The following is a 23,465-nucleotide window of genomic DNA, read 5'->3' on the forward strand; positions in this document are numbered from 1 at the left end:
GTGTGGAAGGGAGTCACGTCTGTGTCAGCCCTGGAGTGGACACGGAATGGGTAACAAATGCGTAACAGAGGAGCCCAAGTGAGCACAGCTCCCCATGCGGCCTGAGGGACCAGGCAAGGACAGGTGGATGTGCAGAGAGGGGCCCAAGGGAGAGGGAGCGAGTCCCGACCCCGAGGCTGGCAGTGCTGTCACCCTGGTGTCCCAGTGACACCTGAAGCCATGGGACACCCCCTCCCCTTTCTTCATCAGCTTGCGCTGGTATCCTGGTCAGACCAACGGCTTAAACAACAGACATTTATTCTCTCAGTTCTAGAGGCTGGAAGTCCAAGATTGAGGTGTGGGCAGGGCTGATTTCTCCCGAGGCCTCTCTCCTTGGTGTATAGATGGCCGTCTTCTCCGTGTTCTCTGTGTGTGTCTGTGTCCGTGTCCTAATCTCCTCTTCTTAGAAGGACACCAGTCATATTGGAGTAAGGCCCACCCTACTGGCTTCATTTTAACTTAATTACTTTTAGAGACTTCATCTCCAAATAAGGTCACATTATGAGGTCCTGGAGAATAGGACTTCCATATATGAATTTGGAGGAGACATTTTAGCCCATAACAGCTGGTGTCTCTTACTTGCAACCAAGGAACCCTAATAAGTGCAAATTACCAAAGGGCAGGGGTCGCAGCTGTTTGTTGTTGAGACTAGTCACTTCTGCTCTAGGTGGTAAGAAAACAAAAGGAATACATGAGACTGAGAATGTGTCAAATGCAGACAGTGAGCAAACCCGGAGACTATGAGACATAGGGGACATTCATACTGTATGTTAAGGGCAGACAGGGAGTGAGTGGGTCACCTGTAGGACGTGTTAGTGACAAAGAGGATGGAACAGGCAGAATGTTATCTCAGGTGAGACAGGATGGAGGATCCGTAGGAAGCAGACTGCCCATCTCCAGCCTGACCGCTCCGTCATCCTTAATCAGGCCCCCATTGGTGACCCTGGTCATGGCCCAATTCAGGCTCCACATGTCACCCCAGACCCAGGCTAACAGCATGGCTGTCCTGTGGGTCACTGTGAGCTGCAGCTGGGCCAGCACTGCTTTCCCCGAGTCTCCCCAATAAAGCCTGAGTGTGTGCTCGCACTGCCCGTGTCCTGGCCCCTGCTCAAACCCCAGTTCTGGTCCTTGACACCATGCATTGATGGAAAGGCCGAGAGAGCAACAGGACACATGAGCATCTCATGACCCAGGATCCAAGTGTGTGGTCCTTCCACCCACTTGCACCCCATGCAGAGTGCAAACCTGCCACTTCTGACCCTCACTTTTCACCACGTGTTGGAGATAGATTTACTAAACCCTGTGGCTCAAGCACCTTAATTGGATCTGTGAGCCCTTCCGTGTACTTGGAGATTATCGTTGTTTCTAGATAATTGCCAACACAACAATAGGCTTCTATTCAGAACATGTTGAACTAAGGACCAGACCAGGAACCAACTCTTGAAGCCAAGTTGTGGCTTCAGATCCTATTCGTAGGGTTGTAGGGAAGGGTATTGTTAGCTTAAGAAAACTCTCTTGCGTTTATTTGTGAGTGTGGGCAGAGACAGCTTGTGGAAATATTCAGTGCTCGTGAGCCCGACAGGAAACTTCAGCTAAGCAGAGACACATACCTGGCAAATCCCAGCACAGGAATGTACTGGCAGGTATCAAACAGTCACCCATTTAAAGGTCCGAGCAGACACATTATAGTTAGTTACAGAAAGATAAATAGTATTATTTTAAAGGTATTTCTTAATTGTTCTTCTCAGCTCTTGACATTGCCCTGAGCCGGACATTTTGGGGTTAGCAAACAGATTAAATTAGGCAAAGCCATACGTACTCACATATATATGTGGTACAGTGAGGTTGATTGAACCTAAAAGTAGGGAACATCTATTCTAAAGACAAACATTGTTGGGATTTTTATATTTAATCTTATCTGGTTCATCAGTGTTGAGAACTCAGAAGGGCTGAGAGTTTACCCCACTTGCAAGCGAATAGCTTCATGGCTGCTGGCCAAGGACAGGAGACTCCTGGTTCAGAGATAAAGGACCTTATTACTCATCACATAGCAAGCAGTGTAAACAGCAGCATGCTTGTCTAGGTTCCCTTTGCCCCCAAGTCCTTCAGGGGTGGCACAGGTGAGCTCACATGGATGTCAGCACACACAGCGGGTTGCCTTCCAGGAGAGAAACACTGACCTCTCAAGGGGTTTAAATCTTTCAAGGGGCAGTAAGCTTGCCTGCCCTCTGCCCCCTGCTTATCTACCTTCCATGGTTGTTTGCCACACAAATATCCTGCCATGCAGGGCCACACGGGGGTTGCACTCAGGAACACAGTGAACAACCAGGGGCTGTGGAAGGAGCTGTGTAGTATCAAGAAGGGGTGGTGCTCCCTGGTTCCTGCAGGAGGATGAGATTGGCTTGTTTGAATAGTTCTGCTGGCTGGCAGGGAAGTGAAATCCACTCCTTAGGGATAAGCAGGAACTGTGCCCAGGCCCTAGATAAGGAGGTTGTTTGGCTAAAGGGCCTTATCTGTGGGAGCTGAGTAGGGAGGAGAATTCATGGTTAGGCCACTCACGACCTCTCAATTTCACCAGATGTCAAGGAAGCACTTAACATTCAACTGTAATTTTAGGTCCTAAGCTATCGGGACAGTTAGTGTCTCATTCACAAGATGTGCAGGAACGTGAGAGACTCATGGGGAATTGTCTCCTGACAATCAGTATACTAAATATACCATTTCCAAGACCAGATTACAGAAGGGGAAAAGAGCACTGAGGCACATTTCTGTAACATTGCATTTATAAATACACATATTTACCACCTTCTTTTTTAAATTTTGTTTTTAGAGAGTTGTAGGACTGAAATACAGGGATAGGCAGATTTTTTTTTTTTTTTCTTAAAAGGCCAGAGAGTAAATATTTTAGGTTTCCTGGGCCATACAGTCTCTGCCACAGGTAATCAACTCTGCAATCATAGCTAGAAAGTGGCCATAGACAATGTGTGAATGAGTGGGTATGACTGTGTTTTTAATAAAGTTTTATTTAAACACAGGCAACAAGCTCATGGGCCATAGTTTGCCAACTCCTACTATAATATATCATTTTTCCTTGACTTGTGGTAAGTTTTAAGACTGGCCAGCTCCCACTCAGATACAAAAGGGGTACAAAAGAGACATTTTGAAGGAATGTAAATCTTGGTTAAAGTCCCTCAAAGTAGGACAAGGAGGAATTCCATCGCACAATACATTGAAAAATGCTAAGGTTTATGTCCATCCAATTATGCCCCCCGAATATAACCTATCAAGACATCTCTATTTACTCCTTCCTAAACTCTGTACCAAATTCTCATCAGCATTGGCTCATCTGTTTATGTCTCCTCCCAGCTTTGGCCATCTTCTTTATTACGTAGCTAAATTAAGTCCTGGGCTTTAGAAGAGTCTATTATTATTATTATTATTATTGGCTGCGTTGGGTCTTTGTTGCTGTGTGCCGGCTTTCTCTAGTTGCGGTGTGCGGGGGCTACTCTTCGTTGCGGTGCGTGTCTTCTCATTGCAGTGGTTTCTCTTGTCGCAGAGCATGGGCTCTAGGCATGTGGGCTTCAGTAGTTGTGGCACACGGGCTCAGTAGTTGTGGCTTGTGGGCTCTAGAGCATAGGCTCAGTAGTTGTGGCACACAGGCTTAGTTGCTCTGTAGCATGTGGGATCTTCCCAGACCAGGGCTCGAACCCGTGTCCCCTGCATTGGCAGGCAGATTCTTAACCACTGCGCCACCAGGGAAGCCCATAGAAGAGTCTATTATTCACCCATTCTATTGATCAGCACAGCCAAACTCCAGAAACCTGGAATGCTGGGGAGGAAAATTGAATTTGCATGTTTTTCAGCCGCACCTTCTATATTTAGGAGCACCATACATGCAAATGTTAGTAATAAAACTTTACTGTTTCCCCTGATGACAGGGTAAAAATGAAATATTATCCTAGTCAGTGTCCGAGTGAGGGTTCACCAGGCATGTGAGACCTTGGAGATCATTTGATAAACTCTCATTCCAGCTCTCATTTCACAGATGAGGAAATTAATCCAGAGACGAGAAGAGGCTTGCCTTACTTATTTGCATATATCCAGACCTAGGTATTGTTTTATGAATTCCATAAGGAAATTTGGGTGATGGGTGACATTAGGAGGCAGACTCCTATTCCTCATCTCCTGGGTGTCTCTTACCCATTTTTCCACCCCACACCACCTCAATAAGTAGGTATAGTTTGTGCAGATGCTGGCTTTGGTTCTAGGGATTCAGAATAAAGGAGGCATAGGTCCGGTTCTGGATGCCACCCTACACTTACTTTCTGTGTTGTTTGGGGAAACGAGTTTTCCATATAGACTGTAAAATGAGGGTGATAAGTTTAGCTCTTCGTTTGGATTGTTGTAAGAATTAAATGAGATATAGCACATGAAATCCTTAGAATATCACCTGGGACAAAGTTGGCCTGCAGATTTAGCTGTTACCTTTGGTACAATTAATAAAGGAACCAGAAATATAAAACTCCACTTAAAATGCAGGTGTGGCTAAGTGTTGTGAATCAGGTGAACAAAGGATGCTTGGGGGAGGGGTGAAGGGCACTGTCTTCTCTCAGGGGAAGTGAAGGAGGCCTTCCTGGAAGCAGTGGCTCCTGAGTCAAGAGCTGAAGGATGGACAGGAGTTAGCAAGACAAAGATTGGAGGAAGAGCACTGCAGAGAGAGGAGGACATGCAGACAAAGGGTCAGAGGTCAGGGTGTGTCTAGAGGGCAAGATGCTTACGTTATGAAGGAGACCTGGCAATAGAAGAGTGTGGGGCGGCAGTGGGGGGTGGTATGTGGGGTCCAGTTCATAAAAGGTCTTGCTTTTCATGCTCAGGAAACTCATACTCAGGTTTTACCCTTCAGGCTGGGAGGTGTGAGGGAGTGCCAGGGGAGTGACATATACTGATTGTCACTTTATAAAGGTAATCAAGGCACCAGACTTTTGTCTAGATGAGGACAAAACTCTGGCTGAGAGATTAGTTAGGAAACAGTTGTAGCAAACCAAGGGAGAAATCATGAGACTAGACTGGGCTGTAAACACAAATGCTGCCAGAGGCCCAAACGCTGCCATAACTGAATAAATCCAGCCAGGTGGGAAGTGGTGGCAGCAACATGGAGAAATCACACCCTGCATCAAGGGACGACCACAGCTTCAGCCTGAAGAACCACTTTTAGATTCCTTGGAGGACAGGTTGGCAAGTGACAGATTCTTACAGCTGTTGTTTGTCTGAAAAAGTATTTTGAAATCTCTGTACCTCCTGCTCAATTCTGCTGTGAATCTAGAGCTGCTCTAAAAAATAAAATAAGGATATTTTCCGTGAGTATAGAATTCTGACTTGACAGGTTTTCTCCTTTAGCACTTTAATATAGTTGTTCCATTGCCGTCCAGATTGCATGGTTTCAGATGAGAGGTCACTTGTCATTCTTTTTTTTTTCCAATACAATATTTTTAATAACTTTTTTATAATATCAATTCTTCTAAAATATACTTTAGGTATGTTTCCATCCAAACCTTGAACTGACATTTTTTTTTCATTTTTAATTTAATTTATTTTTTTGGACAGCAGGTTCTTATTCGTCAACCATTTTATACACATCAGTGTATACATGTCAATCCCGATCTCCCAATTCATCACATCACCACCCCGCCCCCAACGCTTTCCCCCCTTGGTGTCCATACGTTTATTCTCTACATTTGTGTCTCAATTTCTGCCCTGTAAACCAGTTCATCTGTACCATTTTTCTAGGTTCCACATATGTGTTAATATACGATATTTGTTTTTCTCTTTCTGACTTACTTCACTCTGTATGACAGTCTCTAGATCCATCCACGTCTCTACAAATAACTCAATTTCATTTCTTTTTATGGCTGAGTAATATTCCATTGTATATATGTACCACAACTTCTTTATCCATTCGTCTGTCGATGGGCATTTAGGTTGCTTCCGTGACCTGGCTATTGTAAATAGTGCTGCAATGAACATTGGGGTGCATATGTCTTTTTGAATTATGGTTTTCTCTGGGTATATGCCCAGTAGTGGGATTGCTGGGTCATATGGTAATTCTATTTTTAGTTTTTTAAGGAACCTCCATACTGTTCTCCATAGTGGCTGCATCAATTTACATTCCCACCAACAGTGCAAGAGGGTTCCCTTTTTTCCACACTCTCACCAACATTTGTTATTTGTGTTCTTTTTGATAATAGCCATTCTGACAAGTGTGAGGTAATACCTCATGATGGTTTTGATTTGCATTTTCCTGGTGATTATTGATGTTGAACATCTTTTCATGTGTCTGTCCACCATCTCTATGTCTTCTTTGGAAAAAATGTCTATTCAGGTCCTCTGCCTACTTTTAAAATTGGATTGTTTGGTTTTTGGCTATTGAGTTGTATGAGTTCTTTATATATTTTGGATATTAACCCCTTATTGGATATATCATTTGCAAATATCTTCTCCCATTCAGTAGGCAGACTTTTACTGTTTGTAGATTTTTTGATGATGCCCATTCTAACTGGTGTGAGGTGATACCTCATTGTAGTTTTGATTTGCATTTCTCTAATAATTAGTGATGTTGAGCAGCTTTTCATGTGCTTCTTCTTGGCCATCTGTATGTCTTCTTTGGAGAAATGTCTATTTAGGTCTTCTGCCCATTTTTGGATTGGGTTGTTTGTTTCTTTAATATTGAGCTGCATGAGCTAATTACATATTTTGGAGATTAATCCTTTGTCCGATGATTCATTTGCAAATATTTTCTTCCATTTTGAGGGTTGTCTTTTCGTCTTGTTTATGGTTTCCTTTGCTGTGCAAAAGTTTTTAAGTTTCATTAGGTCCCATTTGTTTATTTTTGTTTTTATTTCCATTACTCTAGGAGGTGGATCAAAAAAGATATTGCTGTGATTTATGTCAAAGAGTGTTCTTCCAATGTTTTCCTGTAAGAGTTTTATAGTATCCAGTCTTACATTTAGGTCTCGAATCCATTTTGAGTTTATTTTTGTGTATGGTGTTAGGGAGTGTTCTAATTTCATTCTTTTACATGTAGCTGTTCAGTTTTTCCAGCACCACTTACTGAAGAGATTGTCTTTTCTCCATTGTATATCCTTGCCTCCTTTGTCATAGATTAGTTGACCATAGGTGCCTGGGTTTATCTCTGGGCTTTCTATCTTGTTCCATTGATCTATGTTTCTGTTTTTGTGCCAGTACCATATTGTCTTGATTACTGTAGCTTTGTAGTATAGTCTGAAGTCAGGGAGTCTGATTCCTCTAGCTCCGTTTTTTTCCCTCAAGACCACTTTTGATATTCGGGGTCTTTTGTGTCTTCATACAAATTTTAAGATTTTTTGCTCTAGTTCTGTAAAAAATGCCGTTGGTAATTTGATAGGGATTGCATTGAATCTGTAGATTGCTTTGGGTAGTATAGTCATTTTCACAATATTGATTCTTCCAATCCAAGAACATGGTATATCTCTCCATCTGTTGCTATCATCTTTAATTTCTTTCATCAGTGTCTTATAGTTTTCTGCATACAGGTCTTTTGTCTCCGTAGGTAGGTTTATCTCTAGGTATTTTCTTCTTTTTGTTGCAATGGTACATGGGAGTGTTTCCTTAATTTCTCTTTCAGATTTTTCATCATTAGTGTATAGGAATGCAAGGGATTTCTGTGCATTAATTTTGTATCCTGCAACTTCACCAAATTCATCTATTAGCTCTAGTAGTTTTCTGGTGGCATCTTTAGGATTCTCTATGTATAGTATCATGTCATCTGCAAACAGTGACAGTTTTACTTCTTCTTTTCCAATTTGTATTCCTTTTATTTCTTTTTCTTCTCTGATTGCCGTGGCTAGGACTTGCAAAACTATGTTGAATAATAGTGGTGAGAGTGGACATCTTTGCCTTATTCCTGATCTTAGAGGAAATGCTTTCAGTTTTTCACCACTGAGGATGATGTTTGCTGGGTTTGTTGTATATGGCCTTTATTATGTTGAGGTAGGTTCCCTCTATGCCCACTTTCTGGAGAGTTTTTATCATAAATGGGTGTTGAATTTTGTCAAAAGCTTTTTCTGCATCTATTGAGATGATCATATTGTTTTTGTTCTTCAATTTGTTAATATGGTGTATCACATTGATTGATTTGCATATACTGAAGAATCCTTGCATCCCTGGGATAAATCCCACTTGATCATGGTGTATGAGCCTTTTATTGTGCTGTTGGATTCTGTTTGCCAGTATTTCATTGAGGATTTTTACATCTATATTCATCAGTGATATTGGTCTGTAATTTTATTTTTTTGTAGTATCTTTGTCTGGTTCTGGTATCAGGGTGATGGTGGTCTCATAGAATGAGTTTGGGAGTGTTCCTTCCTCTGCAAGTTTTTGGAAGAGTTTGAGAAGGATGGGTGTTAGCTCTTCTCTATATGTTTGATAGAATTCGCCTGTGAAGCCATCTGGTTCTGGACTTTTGTTTGTGGGAAGATTTTTAATCACAGTTTCAATTTCAGTGCTTGTGATTGGTCTGTTCATATTTTCTATTTCTTCCTGGTTCAGTCTTGGAAGGTTATACCTTTCTAAGAATTTGTCCATTTCTTTGTGGTTGTCCATTTTATTGGCATAGAGTTGCTTGCAGTAATCGCTCATGATCCTTTGTATTTCTGCAGTGTCTGTTGTAATTTCTCCTTTTTCATTTCTGATTTTATTGATTTGAGTCCTCTCCCTCTTTTTCTTGATGAGTCTGGCTAATGGTTTATCAATGTTGTTCATCTTGTCAATGAACAGCTTTTAGTTTTATTGATCTTTGCTATTGTTTTCTTTGTTTCTATTTCATTTATTTCTGCTCTGATCTTTATGATTTCTTTCCTTCTGCTAACTTTGGGTTTTGTTTGTTCTTTTTTCTCTAGTTCCTTTAAGTGTAAGGTTAGATTGTTTATTTGAGATTTTTCTTGTTTCTTGAGGTAGGCTTGTATAGCTATAAACTTCCCTCTTAAAACTGTTTTGCCACATCCCATAGGTTTTGGATTGTCTGGTTTTCATTGTCATTTGTCTCTAAGTATTTTTTTATTTCCTCTTTGGTTTCTTCAGTGATCTCTTGTTTATTTAGTAATGTATTATTTATCCTCCATGTGTTTGTGTTTTTTACGTTTTTTTCCCTGTAATTGATTTCTAATCTCATAGCGTTGTGGTCAGAATAGATGCTTGATATGATTTCAATTTTTTTAAATTTACTGGGGCTTGATTTGTGACCCAAGATGTGATCTATCCTGGAGAATGTTCCGTGCACACTTGAGAAGAAAGTGTAATCTGCTGTTTTTGGATGGAATGTCCTATAAATACCAATTAAATCTATCTGGTCTATTGTGTCGTTTAAAGCTTGTGTTTCCTTATTAATTTTCTGTTTGGCTGATATGTCCATTGGTGTAAGTGAGGTGTTAAAGTCCCCCACTATTATTGTGTTACTGTCGATTTCCTCTTTTAGAGCTGTTTGCAGTTGCTAACAGTATATGTATTGAGGTGCTCCTCAGTTGGGTGCATAGATAATTGTTATATCTTCTTCTTGGATTGATCCTTTGATCATTATTTAGTGTCCTTCCTTGTCTCTTGTAACATTCTTTATTTTAAAGTCTATTCTATCTGATATGAGAATTGCTACTCCAGCTATCTTTTGATTTCCATTTGCATGGAATATCTTTTTCCATCCCCTCACTTTCATTCTGTATGTGTCCCTAGGTCTGAAGTGGGTCTCTTGTAGACAGCATATATATGGGTCTTGTTTTTGTATCCATTCAGCAAGCCTGTGTCTTTTGGTTGGAGCATTTAATCCATTCACGTTTAAGGTAATTATTGATATGTATGTTCCTATTACAATTTTCTTAATTGTTTTGGGTTTGTTTTAGTAGGTCCTTTTCTCCTCTTGTGTTTCCCACTTAGAGAAGTTCCTTTAGCATTTGTTGTATAGCTGGTCTGGTGGTGCTGAATTTTCTTAGCTTTTGCTTGTCTGAAAAGCTTTTGATTTCTCCATCGAATCTTAATGAGATCCTTGTCGGGTAGAGTAATCTTGGTTGTAGGTTCTTCCCTTTCATCACTTTAAGTATATCATGCCACTCCCTTCTGGCTTGTAGAGTTTCTGCTGAGAAATCAGCTGTTAACCTTATGGGAGTTCCCTTATATGTTATTTGTCGTTTTTCCCTTTCTGCTTTCAATAATTTTCCTTTGTTTTTAATTTTTGCCAATTTGATTACTATGTGTCTCGGTGTTTTTCTCCTTGGGTTTATCCTGTATGGGACTCTCTGTGCTTCCTGGACTTGGGTGGCTATTTCTTTTTCCATGTTAGGGAAGTTTTCGACTATAATCTCTTCAAATATTTTCTCTGGTCCTTTCTCTCTCTCTTCTCCTTCTGGGACCCCTATAATGCGAATGTTGTTGCGTTTAATGTTGTCCCAGAGGTCTCTTAGGCTGTCTTCATTTCTTTTCATTCTTTTTTCTTTATTCTGTTCCGCAGCAGTGAATTCCACCATTCTGTCTTCCAGGTCACTTATCCGTCCTTCTGCCTCAGTTATTCTGCTATTGATTCTTTCTAGTGTATTTTTAATTTCAGTTATTGTACTGTTCATCTCTGTTTGTTTGTTTTTTAATTCTTCTAGCTCTTTGTTGAACATTTCTTGCATCTTCTCGATCTTTATCTCCATTCTTTTTCCGAGGTCCTGGATCATCTTCACTATCATTATTCTGAATTCTTTTTCTGGAAGGTTGCCTATCTCCACTTCATTTAGTTGTTTTTCTGGGGTTTTAATCTTGTTCCTTCATCTGGTATGTAGCTCTCTCCCTTTTCATCTTGTCTATCTTTCTGTGAATGTGGTTTTTGTTTCACAGGATGCAGGGCTGTAGTTCTTCTTGCTTCTGCTGTCTGCCCTCTGGTGGATGAGGCTATCTAAGAGGCTTGTGTAAGTTTCCTGATGGGAGGGACTGGTGGTGGGTAGAGCTGACTGTTGCTCTGGTGGGCAGAGATCAGTAAAACTTTAATCTGCTTGTCTGTTGTTGGGTGGGCCTGGGTCCCCTCCCTGTTGGTTGTTTGGCCTGAGGTGACCCAACACTGGAGTCTACCTGGGCTCTTTGGTGGGGCTAATGGCGGACTCTGGGAGGGCTTACACTAAGGAGTACTTCCCAGAACTTCTGCTGCCAGTGTCCTTGTCCTCACGGGGAGAGAGAGCCACCTCCCGCCTCTGCAGGAGACCCTCCAACACTAGCAGGTAGTTCTGGTTCAGTCTCTATGGGGTTACTCCTCCTTCCCCTGGGTCCCAATGCACACACTACTTTGTGTAGGGCGTCCAAGAGTGGAGTCTCTGTTTCCCTCAGTCCTGTCGATGTCCTGCAATCAAATCCCACTAGCCTTCAAAGTCTGGTTCTCTAGGAATTTCTCCTCCCGTTGCCGGACCCCCAGGTTCAGAAGCCTCATGTGGGGCTCAGAACCTTCACTCCAGTGGGTGGACTTCTGTGGTATAAGTGTTCTTCATTTTGTGAGTCACCCACCCAGCAGTTATGGGATTTGAGTTTATTGTGATTGCACCCCTCCTACTGTCTCATTGTGTCTTCTCCTTTGTCTTTGGATGTGGGGTATATTTTTTGGTGAGTTCCAGTGTCTTCCTGTCGATGATTGTCCAACAGTTAGTTGTGATTCCAGTGTTCTCACAACAGGGAGTGAGAGCACGTCCTTCTACTCCGCCATCTTGAACCAATCTCTGGCTCACTTGTCATTCTTAATATGCTTCCCTGTAATGCAGTGTGTCTTTCTGCCAGTTGCTGTGAAAACATTTTAAAATTACTGATTTTCAACAATTTGATCATGCTGTGCCTTGATATGGTTTTCTTTATCTTGCTTGGCATTCATTGAGCTTCTAGGATATATGAGTTTATATTTTTCATCAAATTTACAAAAAAATTTGGCCATTATTTTTTCAAATACTTTTTCTTGCCCCAATATTTCTTCTTCTCCTACTGGTACACTAATTACATGTATGTTAGTCTGCTGACACTGTCTCACAGGTCACTGAGGTTCTGTTCCTTTTTATTTCAGCCCTCTTTCTCTCTATGCCCCAGTTTGGAGAGTTTATACTGCACTGACTTCAAATAAATCAGCCATTTCTTCTAAAGTATCTAATCTAATTAGAATTTTTCATTTCAGATATTGTCGTTTTCATGCCTAGAATTTCCACCTGGTTCATTTTTAGTTTCCATTTCTCTATTCAGATTTTAAAATGTGTTCCCTTGTTATATTTCTATATTTCTCTTTAAGTAGTTGAACATTTAAATGCAGTAACTGGTCTGTTTCTATTCTCTGTTATTTCCAGTGGTTACAGGTCCTGCTTCTTCACACATCTAGTAACTTTTGAGTTTGTGTTGAACATTATGAATGCTATGTCATGTGTCTGGATTTTGTTGTCTTCCTTAACAAAATGCTGAGTTTCGTTCTGTTAGGCAGTCAATTTACTTACAGATTAACTTGATCTTTTAGGACTTGTTTTAAAGTTTTGCTAGAAGGGGTATAAAGTGGCTTTACTCTAGAACAAGATCAAGCCTACTCTTATGGCATGTTATGGACTGAATCTTTGTGTCCCCCCCCCCACATTCATATGTGGAAGCCATAACCCCCAATGTGATGCTATTAGGAGGTAGGGACTTTGGGAGGTAATTAGGGTTGGAAGAGGTCATGAGGATGGAGCCCCCATGATGGGGTTAGTGCTCTTATAGAAAGAGACAGCAGAGAACTTACCCTTTCTCCACCAGGTGAGCACACATTGAGAAGGCCACCATCTGCAAGCCAGGAAGAGAGCCCTCACCAGAACCCTACCCTGCAGGCACCCTGATAATGAATTTCCAGCCTCCAGAACTGTGAGAAACCAAGGTCGGTTGTTTAACCCACCCACCTGTGGTATTTCGTTGTGGCCACCCAAGCTGACTAAGACATGGCATGGTTGTTCTATGTCCCTACTCAGTGCTTGGACGGCCAACAAGCCTTTCCCCTGGGGCTGGTCAGGACTCATGTGAATCTGGCTGCTGACAGCCCTGTCTCCTTGGTGTGTGTTCCTTCCTGGGAGCTGTTTCTTCCTGGCCTTGTGTGTGTGGCAGCTTAGCATCTGACTAAACCCCAGGGAGCCCCCAGTCCTGTTTCAAGTGCTCCCTCTCCTCCGGCCCCCACCCTGGAAACCCATCACCCCGTGGCCTCTGATTCCAGCCTCTGTCCCTCAGCCCCATGAGCCTCTGATGCTCTGTGGCCAGAATGTGTTTCTAGACAGAAAACCAGGTGGCCTTGGGCCTCCCCACACTGCGTCCCTTTCCGTCCCACACATCCTGTTGCTCAGCATCTGTAAACGGTTATTCCACATAGGTTTAGAGTTACTTATGGCAGGAGGAAGGGTCTGGTACCAGCACCTCCGTAATAATCAGAAGTAGACTGACATGGGTGACATCTCAGGGACCCCCCCATTTGGCTTCTGTTTCCTGTGAGAACTGATAGGTAACATCACTACAGAGGAGAATTGCAATCCCACTAGGCGCGGGATGGGTCTGAGACTGGGCACTCCTGTGGCAGCACCAGCTAGCGCAGCAGGTGGGGTGGGAGGGCCTGGAGACGGTCAACGGATGGGTACACCTGGGGGTGATGAGACACGGGGGTAGCAGGTGGAGTGGGGACCGTGGGAACCAGGCTGGAGAAGGAGGGGAGGGGGAGATGCAGACGGTACGGTGCTCACAGAGGGGAAGCTGAGGGGTTAAGGGACTGGAGAGTTTAGGTGTAACGAGGAAGCAGTAGAAGCTTAGACATCCTCAACAGGAAGGACATTCGCATGTCGTCTTTCAGAGGTGGAGTACGGGTTCTGAGTGTGCTCATGGGAGGGGTGGCAGAGTGGAGGAGGGATGGAAGTTCCCAGAGATGAGGAGGAAATAAAAACCTGAGCTCCTGCGGCTTTGGGTGAGATGTCCCTGGAGTGCTGAAACCGCCCAGGATGTCACACATCTTGGTGTGACAAGGGACACAGCGAGAGCGGTGCTAAACCCTTAACAAGGAGCAGGCTGACGGTCAGCCGATGACGGTGGGGCAGGAGCCTTGAAGGTGGTACAGTCACAGCGGCGACTCTGAGGAGCGTGGTGACACTGGGGCTCAAGGTCAATGTCCAGCCCCCAGCCTGAGCCCACGTGGTGGGAGCACAGCCACCCAGCACAGCTTAGAGCTTGTGCCGTGCATACAGCTCCATGTTCAGGTGGGTGCCACTCATACTGTAGACATCGTATCTATCGTAATGACTTCCCCACACGTGGACGTAACTTGTCTTGAAGAACATGTGCCTTTTTCTAAAAGCACAAAAATACCATGTGGGCGGATGTTGCCCTGGATGGGGGCCTGAGCACCTCCACCTGAGATGCATGCAAGAGGAGCATCTCAGGGAAGATGCAGGCTTCCATTAGGGCCAGAGCAGGTCAGAGACCAAGGGGCTGATAAGCCGTCTCTTTGGCATGGATCAGGCAGTTTCGGTGGGAATCCCGGAAGGGCCAGGAGGGCACAGTGGGATGTCGGGCCAAGGGGGAGGAAGCAGAGAGGAAAGTGGAGATGAGAATCTGGGGAAAGAGGGAGGACTTGGGGCCCTATGTCTTGGTGATGACTAAGAGTGACAGGGGCGCAGTGGGGAAAGGTGACTTTCTGAAGGTTTGCAAAGACAGAGTCATGGTGGTTACTCAGTGGGGGAATAGGCAGGGGTCTGGAGGGGCTGGAGCTGGATCTGGCAGAAGCCCTGAGCTCTCCAGACCCTGAGGACCCAGGGTTTCAGAGTCCATGCATCTCTGGGCTCCTGGCTGCTCAAGCCGTGCTGGACAGATTGGTGGTTCCTGGAAGTCCCCCAGAGTAGGGAGTTTACGATCCTCTCTTTCCTCCACATCACATCTTTCCTCTTTGTGTGTTGTGTGTCTCATCTCCATTTCTCTTTTCTCTCTTTGGGTCCCATCCACAGAGTCTTTTCCCTGGAGCATCTTATCCTAGGCATAGGCTGGCTTACAGGTGCCATTTTTTAGGAAACACAGACAGTTCCCATGGAAGAAAAAAATGACACACTTCAGGCTTTGCTGAAACGAACTTGTTGCTTCTACACTCATCTGGGACTGTTCCTTACACCCGGACAGCTTCATCTCCACGAAGGACAGCCCCCTCCCCAAAACAGAGACAAGGAGGTACAGACAGGGGCTGAGAGAGGGGTCTGCAGCCCTGAAGGAGGGTCTCCTGCCTTCCTCGGAGACCCTCCCATTCCTGGAGGAGGGGTCTTCTCTCTGTCCGCGGCTGGCCCATTTTCCCCAGTAGCCTTGGGCCCAATATTTAAAAATTCCTGTGGTAGCCAAGTACTTTATCAGGAGAAATCCGTGACCTCTCCCTTCCTGGGTGGGACCCTGTGAGTACCCAGCGCCACACGTGCACGTGGCCCGTCTTCCATGTTGGCATCCTGGCACGACCTGGCTCCCTGCCTGGGTCGGGGGAAGCCTGACTGTGCCCGGGGAGCCCGGAGTCCTGCTCTGTCACCACTTGGCCCTTCAGCCAAGCTATCTCAGCTCCTTTTCCTAACAAAGGTTCCAAAGTGTCGGTGCCACGGGGAGAGAGGAGGTTATCTTGCTTGCTGAGCAAACAGAGAGAAGCTTATAAAACAACCCCTCGCAGTGGGGAGTGTGAACTCTTCTGGCGGCCCTAGGGTGCAGCTGAGCATGGACATGGGACCCCGCTGCGCCCGGCTCCTGGCTGTGTTCCTCCTGCTGGGGCTGTGTGCCCTGGTGGGGGCCCAGAAACCTGGTAAGCGAGGGCTCAGGCCCTCGAGGGGCCGTGGGGAGCATGCGGACCAGCGAGCCTGGGGAGGCCTCTAGTGCCCCGAGCGCAGGGAGGCCGTGAGAGGTCCGCGTTTTCTGCCCCTCGGGGTGTCTCTGTGCATGTTAGTTTCCCTCAAAGAGAAAAAGCAGGCGATGAGTCAACTTGAGAAGGGAAGCGGCTGGGAAGGTGCCCTAAGGTTTGGGATGCTAGCCACGCAGCCAGCTCCCGTGTGTGTCCACCCGCTTCCCGCCACTCAGGAAGGGCAGCAGGGGGGCGTTGGAGGGGGGTGAGACCGCCCAGGAGGACCCCCTTCAGGATCAGTGGGATGGCCTCAGGCTCGGGTGGGCGGGCTCCAGGAGGGGCTGGCTGGGAGGCCCACTAAGGGCTCCTAGGGGCTCGGCCTTGTTCACTTTCATCCCGACCTTGGCCTGAGTGCAGCTGTCCACCTTCTTGCCAGAAGGTTTTATTTTTAAACTAAGAAAACACTTTCCAGCCAAGCCCTGTCAGTTCCTCCGAAGGACACTGGCTGCTTCAAATACGAGCAAGAGAAGCCGGCCTTTCCCAGGGTGGGAGTGGCACTGATGGGGGCCCCGGGTGTGCCCGAGGGCTGGGGGGCGAGCGCGGGGGGTTGGCTGACCCAGGGCCTCTCCGCAGACCCCTGCCAGTGCTCACGCCTGAGCCCCAAGAACAGGGTGAATTGCGGCTTCCCGGGTATCACCAGCGACCAGTGCTTCTCTGCCAGCTGCTGCTTCGACTCCAGCATCCCCGGGGTCCCCTGGTGTTTCAAGCCCCTCCCCAAGCAAGGTAACGTCCAGGAGAGCTGGGACCCCCTCCTGTGCCCCGGCTGGCAGCCCAGGACCTGGTTTCTTAGGGCTCCAATACCACCTGGGCCAGCCCCAGGGAAGGGAAAACGTGGCCCGACCCCCATGTCCACACTGGACCCCAAGGGCCAGCCGCCGTTTGCCCTTTTGGGGAGACTTGTGGGAATCCGTTTGACTGTACTTGAAGAAAAAACAACTCTGAGGCCCCTCTTCGCTGTGGCTCCTGAAGAAGCTTCTAAGGGACATTAGCATTAAAATCAGGGCATTATTAGCATAACTGCAAACAGACCCCAAATGTTAAGAAATTCACTTAAATCTTCTTGAGTTACCTTTTGAGAGTGAGTTTTGTGCCTGTGCCTATTATCAATTTAGAAGGTCTGTGTGAGGAGCTGATCCGTGTGTGTAGAACTGAGGACCCTGGCCTCCCGTCCACACCCCCCCCGAGGCTGCCGGTCAGAGGCTCCCAGGCTCTGGGGAAAACAGGCCCGATGGCTGGCTGTTGGTTGGCTGGTTGTAGCCAGGGCTCTCCCGGTAGTGGAAGCATCGCTGGGTTTCAATTCTTTGGTCTAATGCTTTACATCCTTAAAGGGTCCCCACAGGAGGTACAGTGGGCCACCCCACTTTACAGAGCAATGTCAAGTCCAGGGAGGTGAGACGATTTTCCCTCCAGACCTTCTGACTTTTGGCATCAGGAGGAAGCGGTGGCCACCTGCTGGCGCCCACTCTTAGTCCAGGGGTGACAGTCTCAGAAGCCCCTCGTGCTACCCCGAGCCTGTGAGCCCAGCGGTGCTCCCCTGGGAGGATGGGATGGATGTGTCCGGTTAGCTAGCTGGCCTAACTGAGTCCCCGTGTTGTCCCCAAATCCGGTGGCGCACGGCAGAGTCAGAGGAGTGTGTCATGGAGGTCTCGGCCCGCAAGGACTGCGGCTACCCAGGCATCAGCCCCCAGGACTGCGCCTCCAGGAAGTGTTGCTTCTCCAACGCCATCCCCCAAGTGCCCTGGTGCTTCTTCCCGCTCTCCGTGCACGGTAATGTCTGGTTCCTGGACAAGCATGATTCTTGAGGGCGGTGGGAGCTGGGGGTGGGGAGGTCCTAGGCTGGACAGGATGCCTGATGCCATCCCGGCCAGGCCCCTGGACCCGGTGGGTGACCAGTTCAGGAAAAAGTGTACTCGTGTAGGAAGCCACCTTTACTGTGAACCAGCTCAAAAGGCAATTCCAGAATGTTCTCAACAACGACAGCTTCTTTTTAGTACGTTAAGCCCTCCAGCCTTCCCACTGTGTCTTTTGGATGGTTGTAAAAAGCATCCCTTTCTCAGCCGCCCCCTCCCCCCGCCAGGTCCCAGCACAGTCGGGTGGTGTCACTATTTTGGATGCTTTGAATGCCACGTGCTGTGCTGGCATAGTGAGAGGGACCCAGAGTGAAGCAGATGTGTTCTCTTCTCTCGTGGACCCCTCTGTTCTCTCCCGTGACCACGAGTGACAGGTCCTGCCCCAGCGCCAGTCCCAAGAGAGCCCATCTGCCCTCCCCCACCCCTCAGTTACAGTGTGTCCCTGACACTGAGTTTGATAAGAGAAAGGGAAGACCTGGTATTCCAAAAGATGGGAGGAATGCACTGATCCTTCAAGGATGCCTCTTCCCATTTTGAGGAAATCAGTGTGCTCTAAAGAGCATGGCCTCTACTTTCAGAAATTTCCAAGTGATGTTTTGTGTGACCTAAGTGTCTACCTGGAAAATTACCAGTTATCTGGGGAGAATGGACTCCCAGAGGGCATCTGGCCCCAGGGGAGGTGCCCCGCAGGCAGCTCCTTCTCCAGCAGGGACGGCTGGACTAAGGGCTGTAGCCCCGTGAACCCACGGGGCCTCCTAGCGCAGGCTCCCTTGGCTCTCTGACGCCCTCACCAACCATGTCGCGTTTAAATTTCTAGACTGTCATTATTAAGAGGCAGTGGCTTCAGAGAACCCCTCAGGCTCCTTGGATGTCCTGAAACAAAAGAAGAATATGCACCATCTTACGGTTGCAGATTTCATGTTTCCCGAATTCCTGGGTTTTCTTAATCTGCTTTTTATCCTTTTCAATGGCTTCGCATGCAATTTCTTCAAATAAAGAAAACCCTTAAACTCTGCTAAATTTCATTTTGGCTTCATTGACACAGAGGTGGCCATAGCAGTGTGTGTGTGTGTGTGTGTGTGTGTGTGTGTGTGTGTGTGTGTGAGAGAGAGAGAGAGAGAGAGGTTGAGAGTACAAGTATGAGTGTGTGTGTAATTTTAATATTCTTTCATTTGCTAGAAGAGCAAGAATTCATCTAATACGTTCAGGCTACTCTGACAGTGAAAAAGTATTGCATGTAAGGAATTTCAGAATCCATGATCCCTTTATAACTCTCATACTAAATCACTGTATAAAAATTCAAATGATTTTACCTCAAAAATCATACTAAAAATTATATGCTGCTCTTGCAGCAACATATAATTTCAGATTGCAATTACAAAACTGCTTTGCTTTTACAAATGCATCACAGACCACTTGCTTTTGAAATTCGTGCCAGGCACCCAAATACCTCTTCCAAAGGTGAGTCGGGGCTTGTGCCAGATTAGCTCCTATGAGTTCTCCCCTAGGCTTGGGAGCACACAGCTGCAGCGTCCATCGTGTTGCGATTTGAAAGCTGTTCCAAAGAGGTAGTTGACAGCTTCCATCAAGGCTTTTCTGAAGCTTGTGGGAAAGTCGTTGCGTGAAAGATATTTCAGGCATCTGGGTGAAGGGGTCCTGGCATTCTTCGGCTCAAGGGTGGAAGTGCAGGTGGGTGACCCCAGGCCAGACTTTCTGTGGCCTGTCCCTCCTCCCTAACCCTCCTACAGCCAGGGGCCTATGGTCACCCTGGAAACCCAGGGCCTCTCCTTCTAGGCGGCACTGGCTTTGCATTGAAAGGAGGGAATTTTAAAAAGTGTTTCTTTCAGGAAGGGACTTGGCCTCACATCCCCTCTCGGGACCCCTACTTTGAGAAGGGAGCCCCATACAGTCTTAGGTCACTGTTGCATCTTTATCTTGCTGATAACACACACATAAGCTCCATGAAACAACGGCTCTTGCTGGAACACGGGGTCTGAAACACTCGAGACAAGTGGCCGGTGGAGACAGGCGCGGCCTTAGTGAACTGATCCCTCACCGGGAGCCGTGTCCTCACGTGTGGTTCGCCTGTTCCGACTCAGCCCCGCCCTCCGCCCCCGCCGAGCCAAGGCCGGCCCTGGTATTGGCACATTGGGGAAAGGGTCTTTGACACATGAATTCTTCGTACCCACACCCCCGGGCTGGGAATTGGGTTGTGCTGCTCCCAGAGCGGCCCCGGCTGTCTTGGATGTGGGGTCTGGTGGAAGCTTTTGGTCTCAGGCCTCCTGTTCCAGGGCTGCAGGTGTGGGAGCCCTGGCTCTTTCTCAGGAGTCCTCGCGCACGACCCCGATCCCACCTCCTCTCGTACATTCTCTCTGACGCATTGACGCCCTCATTTCCCAGCCGGCTCCTGATGGCCCTTCTGATAACTGAGCACAGACTTTTAGATTTTGAAGCAATTTCAGTGGCGTTCCCCGGGCGGGGATCCTTAGGCCATTTAAATCTGTTTGACGTTATTTTGATAACTCCTCTTGCCCCAGCGCCATTGATTACAGAGAACGGCGTGGCCGCCCAGAGTGGTTCAGACCATCCCCGTCCCCCTTCTGTAGGTGGCCCATGGGGAGTGTCCTTGTTGTCCCCGGAGCAGCAGCTGGTGACATCCGACCCCCCTCCGTCAGACAACCGACCTTTCTTCCTCCCCCCTCCATCCCCTCCTCTGCTGGGCCTAGGCCCTCCAGGGGCACCCATAGCCCCGCTGGGCTCAGCTGGGACATAGCTGATGGTGGAGAAGGGCAGGCTGGGTGCAGAGGGTCTGGCAGGGGGAGGGGACGGCAGCTCCGCCCCTCACTCCCACTGTCCTGGTCCCCCGGCTCCGGGGCTTCACCCAGGTCCTTGCCCGGCTGCTTCAGGTAATGAAGGTGCTTTGAGAGGCAGTCACAGGAGAGGGGATGGGCCAGGTCTTTGGGGCAGACACAACAGGAGACATCACAGTGCTCGTGTGTGACCTTGGGGAGGTTCTCCACATCTCCTGAGATGTGGTTAGAACAGTGTCGGGCACGTGGCGAGGGCTTCATGACGATTAGTGCCAGTTATTGTTATATTCACACATACTGACCCCGATGGTCCAGGCCCTATTAAGTGGGGGGACAGATGGGATCTCCTTACCTCAGTGCCCGACCATCAGCCTCTCCGAGGTCGCCCCTGCTGATGCAGGAAGGCTAATCCCTGCCAGGTCCCCTCCCCGGGGGTCCTGCTGTGGCCCTGGTTAATGCCATGGTCCTAGTGGACAGCGTACCCACAGCAGGCTGGGCCCCAACTGCTGGCCCTCCTGGGAACACCCTGGGAGTTGGCCTGGCCAGCAGCGTTCCCGTGAAATGAGGAGAAGCTTCATCTTCTCTCTCGCTACACTTGGTGGGGACCCCGGAAGGGATGCTGAGCCTTGGCACCCCACAGCCTTGAGAAAGTGGCTGAAGCATAGTGTCCTCTGCGATCCCCGAGGCCACCGCTTCAGGGTCACACACACAGAGTGCAGCGTGTTTCTGGGGTTTGCACACCTAAGCATCACCTGGGTGGTGAGCAGTGCCCCTTCCCCTGGCTGGTGGCCTGTCCTGCTACAGTGAGGTGACACCGTGCCTCCCAGCCAGGCTGGCTCGGGGTGGCGCCCTCACGGACCACCGCTCTCCCGTGCCCGGTGTCCCAGTGCCCCTCCCCACTGGTCAAGCCCTCCCCTTCAACCTCCTGGGCCCTTCCCTTTCCACAGCCTCTGTCCCTTCCCCAGGGTTTGTCTGCATCTGTGTGAACAGTTGTGGGAGGTTCCAGGACATGCTGGGAGCTTCCTGGGCTTCCCTGCGGCCCAGACGGGTGGGGACAAGAGGAGCCGCCTCACTCCACAGGCCCTGGGGGCCGGACCCCCGCTCCAGCCCAGCCGGGCCTCCGTGGCAGCTCAGACACACGCCCAGGTGTCAGGCACCTGGGCTGATATTGTTCTGGGGCTGAGGGGCAGGGTTTCCAGAAGAACCCGTGGGTGGCAACTTCTGTATTTATTTCCTGGGATCCAAAGAGAGCTCAGCACTTAATGAAGACTTGACCTTAATTTAACACAGTCAGAAACGTGGCTTCAAGGAAGGAAGGCCCGTCCTGTGTCCTGTTCATCTCAGGACACAGGTTTAATGAACGGAAGGTGTTTCCCCATGAAGAACTTTCAGGCCCAGGATGCTCGCAGGGCTGTCTGTCCTCCAGTGCCCTCTGCTGGCCACCCTGGGGACTGACGCACCCGCCTTCACCAGGGGGCAGGGATTTGTCTGACAATAGGTAGCCTCCTATGTCCAGAGATTGGCCTCAATAACTATTGTAAAGGGGTAAGGGGGGAGTGGGAGGAACTGGGAGATTGGGGTTGACATATATACACTACTGATACTATATATAAAATAGATAACTAATGAGAACCTGCTGTATAGCACAGGAAACTACTCAGTGCTCTGTGGGGACCTAAATGGGAAGGAAATCCAAAAAAGAGGGGATATATGCATACGTAGAGCTGATTCACTTTGCTGTACAGTAGAAACTAACACAACATTGTAAAGCAACTGTACGCCAATAAAAAAATTTTTTAAAAAAGATTGTAAGTTGCTAAACTTATAAAGTTGGATCAGGCTGAATTTACTGATATGCGTTCACGAAGCAGAAATGCTGCATGTAGTGTTGCAGCCTAGGAACTTGGAAAGGGCTCTCTTGCTGGTTTGAAGACGACCACCTTCTGGCTGTCCTTACAGGGACTTTCCTAGGTGTATATACATGGAGAGAGAGGCAGAGACTGAGATAGAGACAGAGTGGGACAGGGAGAGAAAAAGCTATAAGGCCTAATCCTATCAGGTCAAGACCCTACCCTGATGACCTCATTTAAGCTTAATTACTTCCATAAAGGCTCCATCTCCAAATACAGTCACATTGAGGTTAGGGCTTCAACAGGTGAATTTGGGGACACAATTTTGTCATAGCATTGACCTTTCATTCAGCTCACTGTCTTTACACCAGTAATACTGATAATTGTTATACCTTGACGTGGTTTGTTTTTTTTTTAATTAGCCTTATTGAGGTATAATTCAAGGCCATAAAATTTGTCTATTTTAACTGAATCAGTGAGTTTTGAAAAATGTTTGCAGTTGTGTAAACACTACCACAAGGAAGATATAGAAGATCTTCATTCCCCCCCTCAATTCCCTCATGCCCGTTTGTAGTCAATGCCCTCCTCCCACTTCCAGCCCCAAGTAACCAATGAATCTGCTTCCTTTCACTATAGTTTTGCCTCTTCTAGAATTTCCTGTAAGTTTAGTCACGTTGTGCATGATCCTTTGCATCTTTCTTTATGAGATTTATCTGGGTTGTCCATGCCTGTTGCTTGCTGAGTAGGATTCTGCAGGGGGGCATTTCACTGTGTGTTTACCAGCCCCCAGTCGATGGGCATTTGGGTTGTTTCCAGGGCTTCACTGTTAGGGACAGACCTGCTGGGGACAAGTGTGTACGAGTCTGGAGTTGGCTGTGTAAATACCTTTTCTCTTGGAAAATATCTTCTAAGTAGGATCGCTGGGTCATATGGCAACTGTTCTGTTGGACTTGATAAGAATCTAACA

The 23,465-nt window shown here is 47.3% G+C and overlaps 1 protein-coding gene across 2 annotated transcripts; it reads left to right on the forward strand.

Annotated features, from left to right (window-relative positions):
* Window positions 1-15,566: 15,566 nt before the first annotated feature.
* TFF2 (trefoil factor 2) lies at window positions 15,567-19,889 on the forward strand. Of its 2 annotated transcripts, XM_082395128.1 has the most exons (4): window positions 15,567-15,892; window positions 16,562-16,711; window positions 17,609-17,755; window positions 18,656-19,889. In XM_082395128.1, exons 1-4 carry the CDS (start codon window positions 15,808-15,810, stop codon window positions 18,667-18,669), a joined length of 396 nt encoding a protein of 131 aa, XP_082251254.1. In that variant the 5' UTR covers window positions 15,567-15,807; the 3' UTR covers window positions 18,670-19,889. The 2 variants fall into 2 exon arrangements, with proteins under 2 accessions (XP_082251254.1, XP_082251253.1); XM_082395127.1 differs by having other exon boundaries at window positions 17,609-19,889.
* Window positions 19,890-23,465: the final 3,576 nt, after the last annotated feature.

The sequence above is a fragment of the Balaenoptera borealis genome (assembly GCF_965194805.1).
Source record: "Balaenoptera borealis genome assembly, chromosome: 5".
Lineage (NCBI taxonomy): Eukaryota > Metazoa > Chordata > Mammalia > Artiodactyla > Balaenopteridae > Balaenoptera > Balaenoptera borealis.

What these genes read in the sequence shown, in the direction of transcription:
- TFF2 (XM_082395127.1), top strand. Translation starts at nt 15,808, where the DNA reads ATGGACATGGGACCCCGCTGCGCCCGGCTCCTGGCTGTGTTCCTCCTG. An exon ending in GGTGGGGGCCCAGAAACCTG is followed by an intron (nt 15,893 to 16,561) that starts GTAAGCGAGGGC and finishes GCCTCTCCGCAG; the next exon opens with ACCCCTGCCAGTGCTCACGC. An exon ending in CAAGCCCCTCCCCAAGCAAG is followed by an intron (nt 16,712 to 17,608) that starts GTAACGTCCAGG and finishes GGCGCACGGCAG; the next exon opens with AGTCAGAGGAGTGTGTCATG.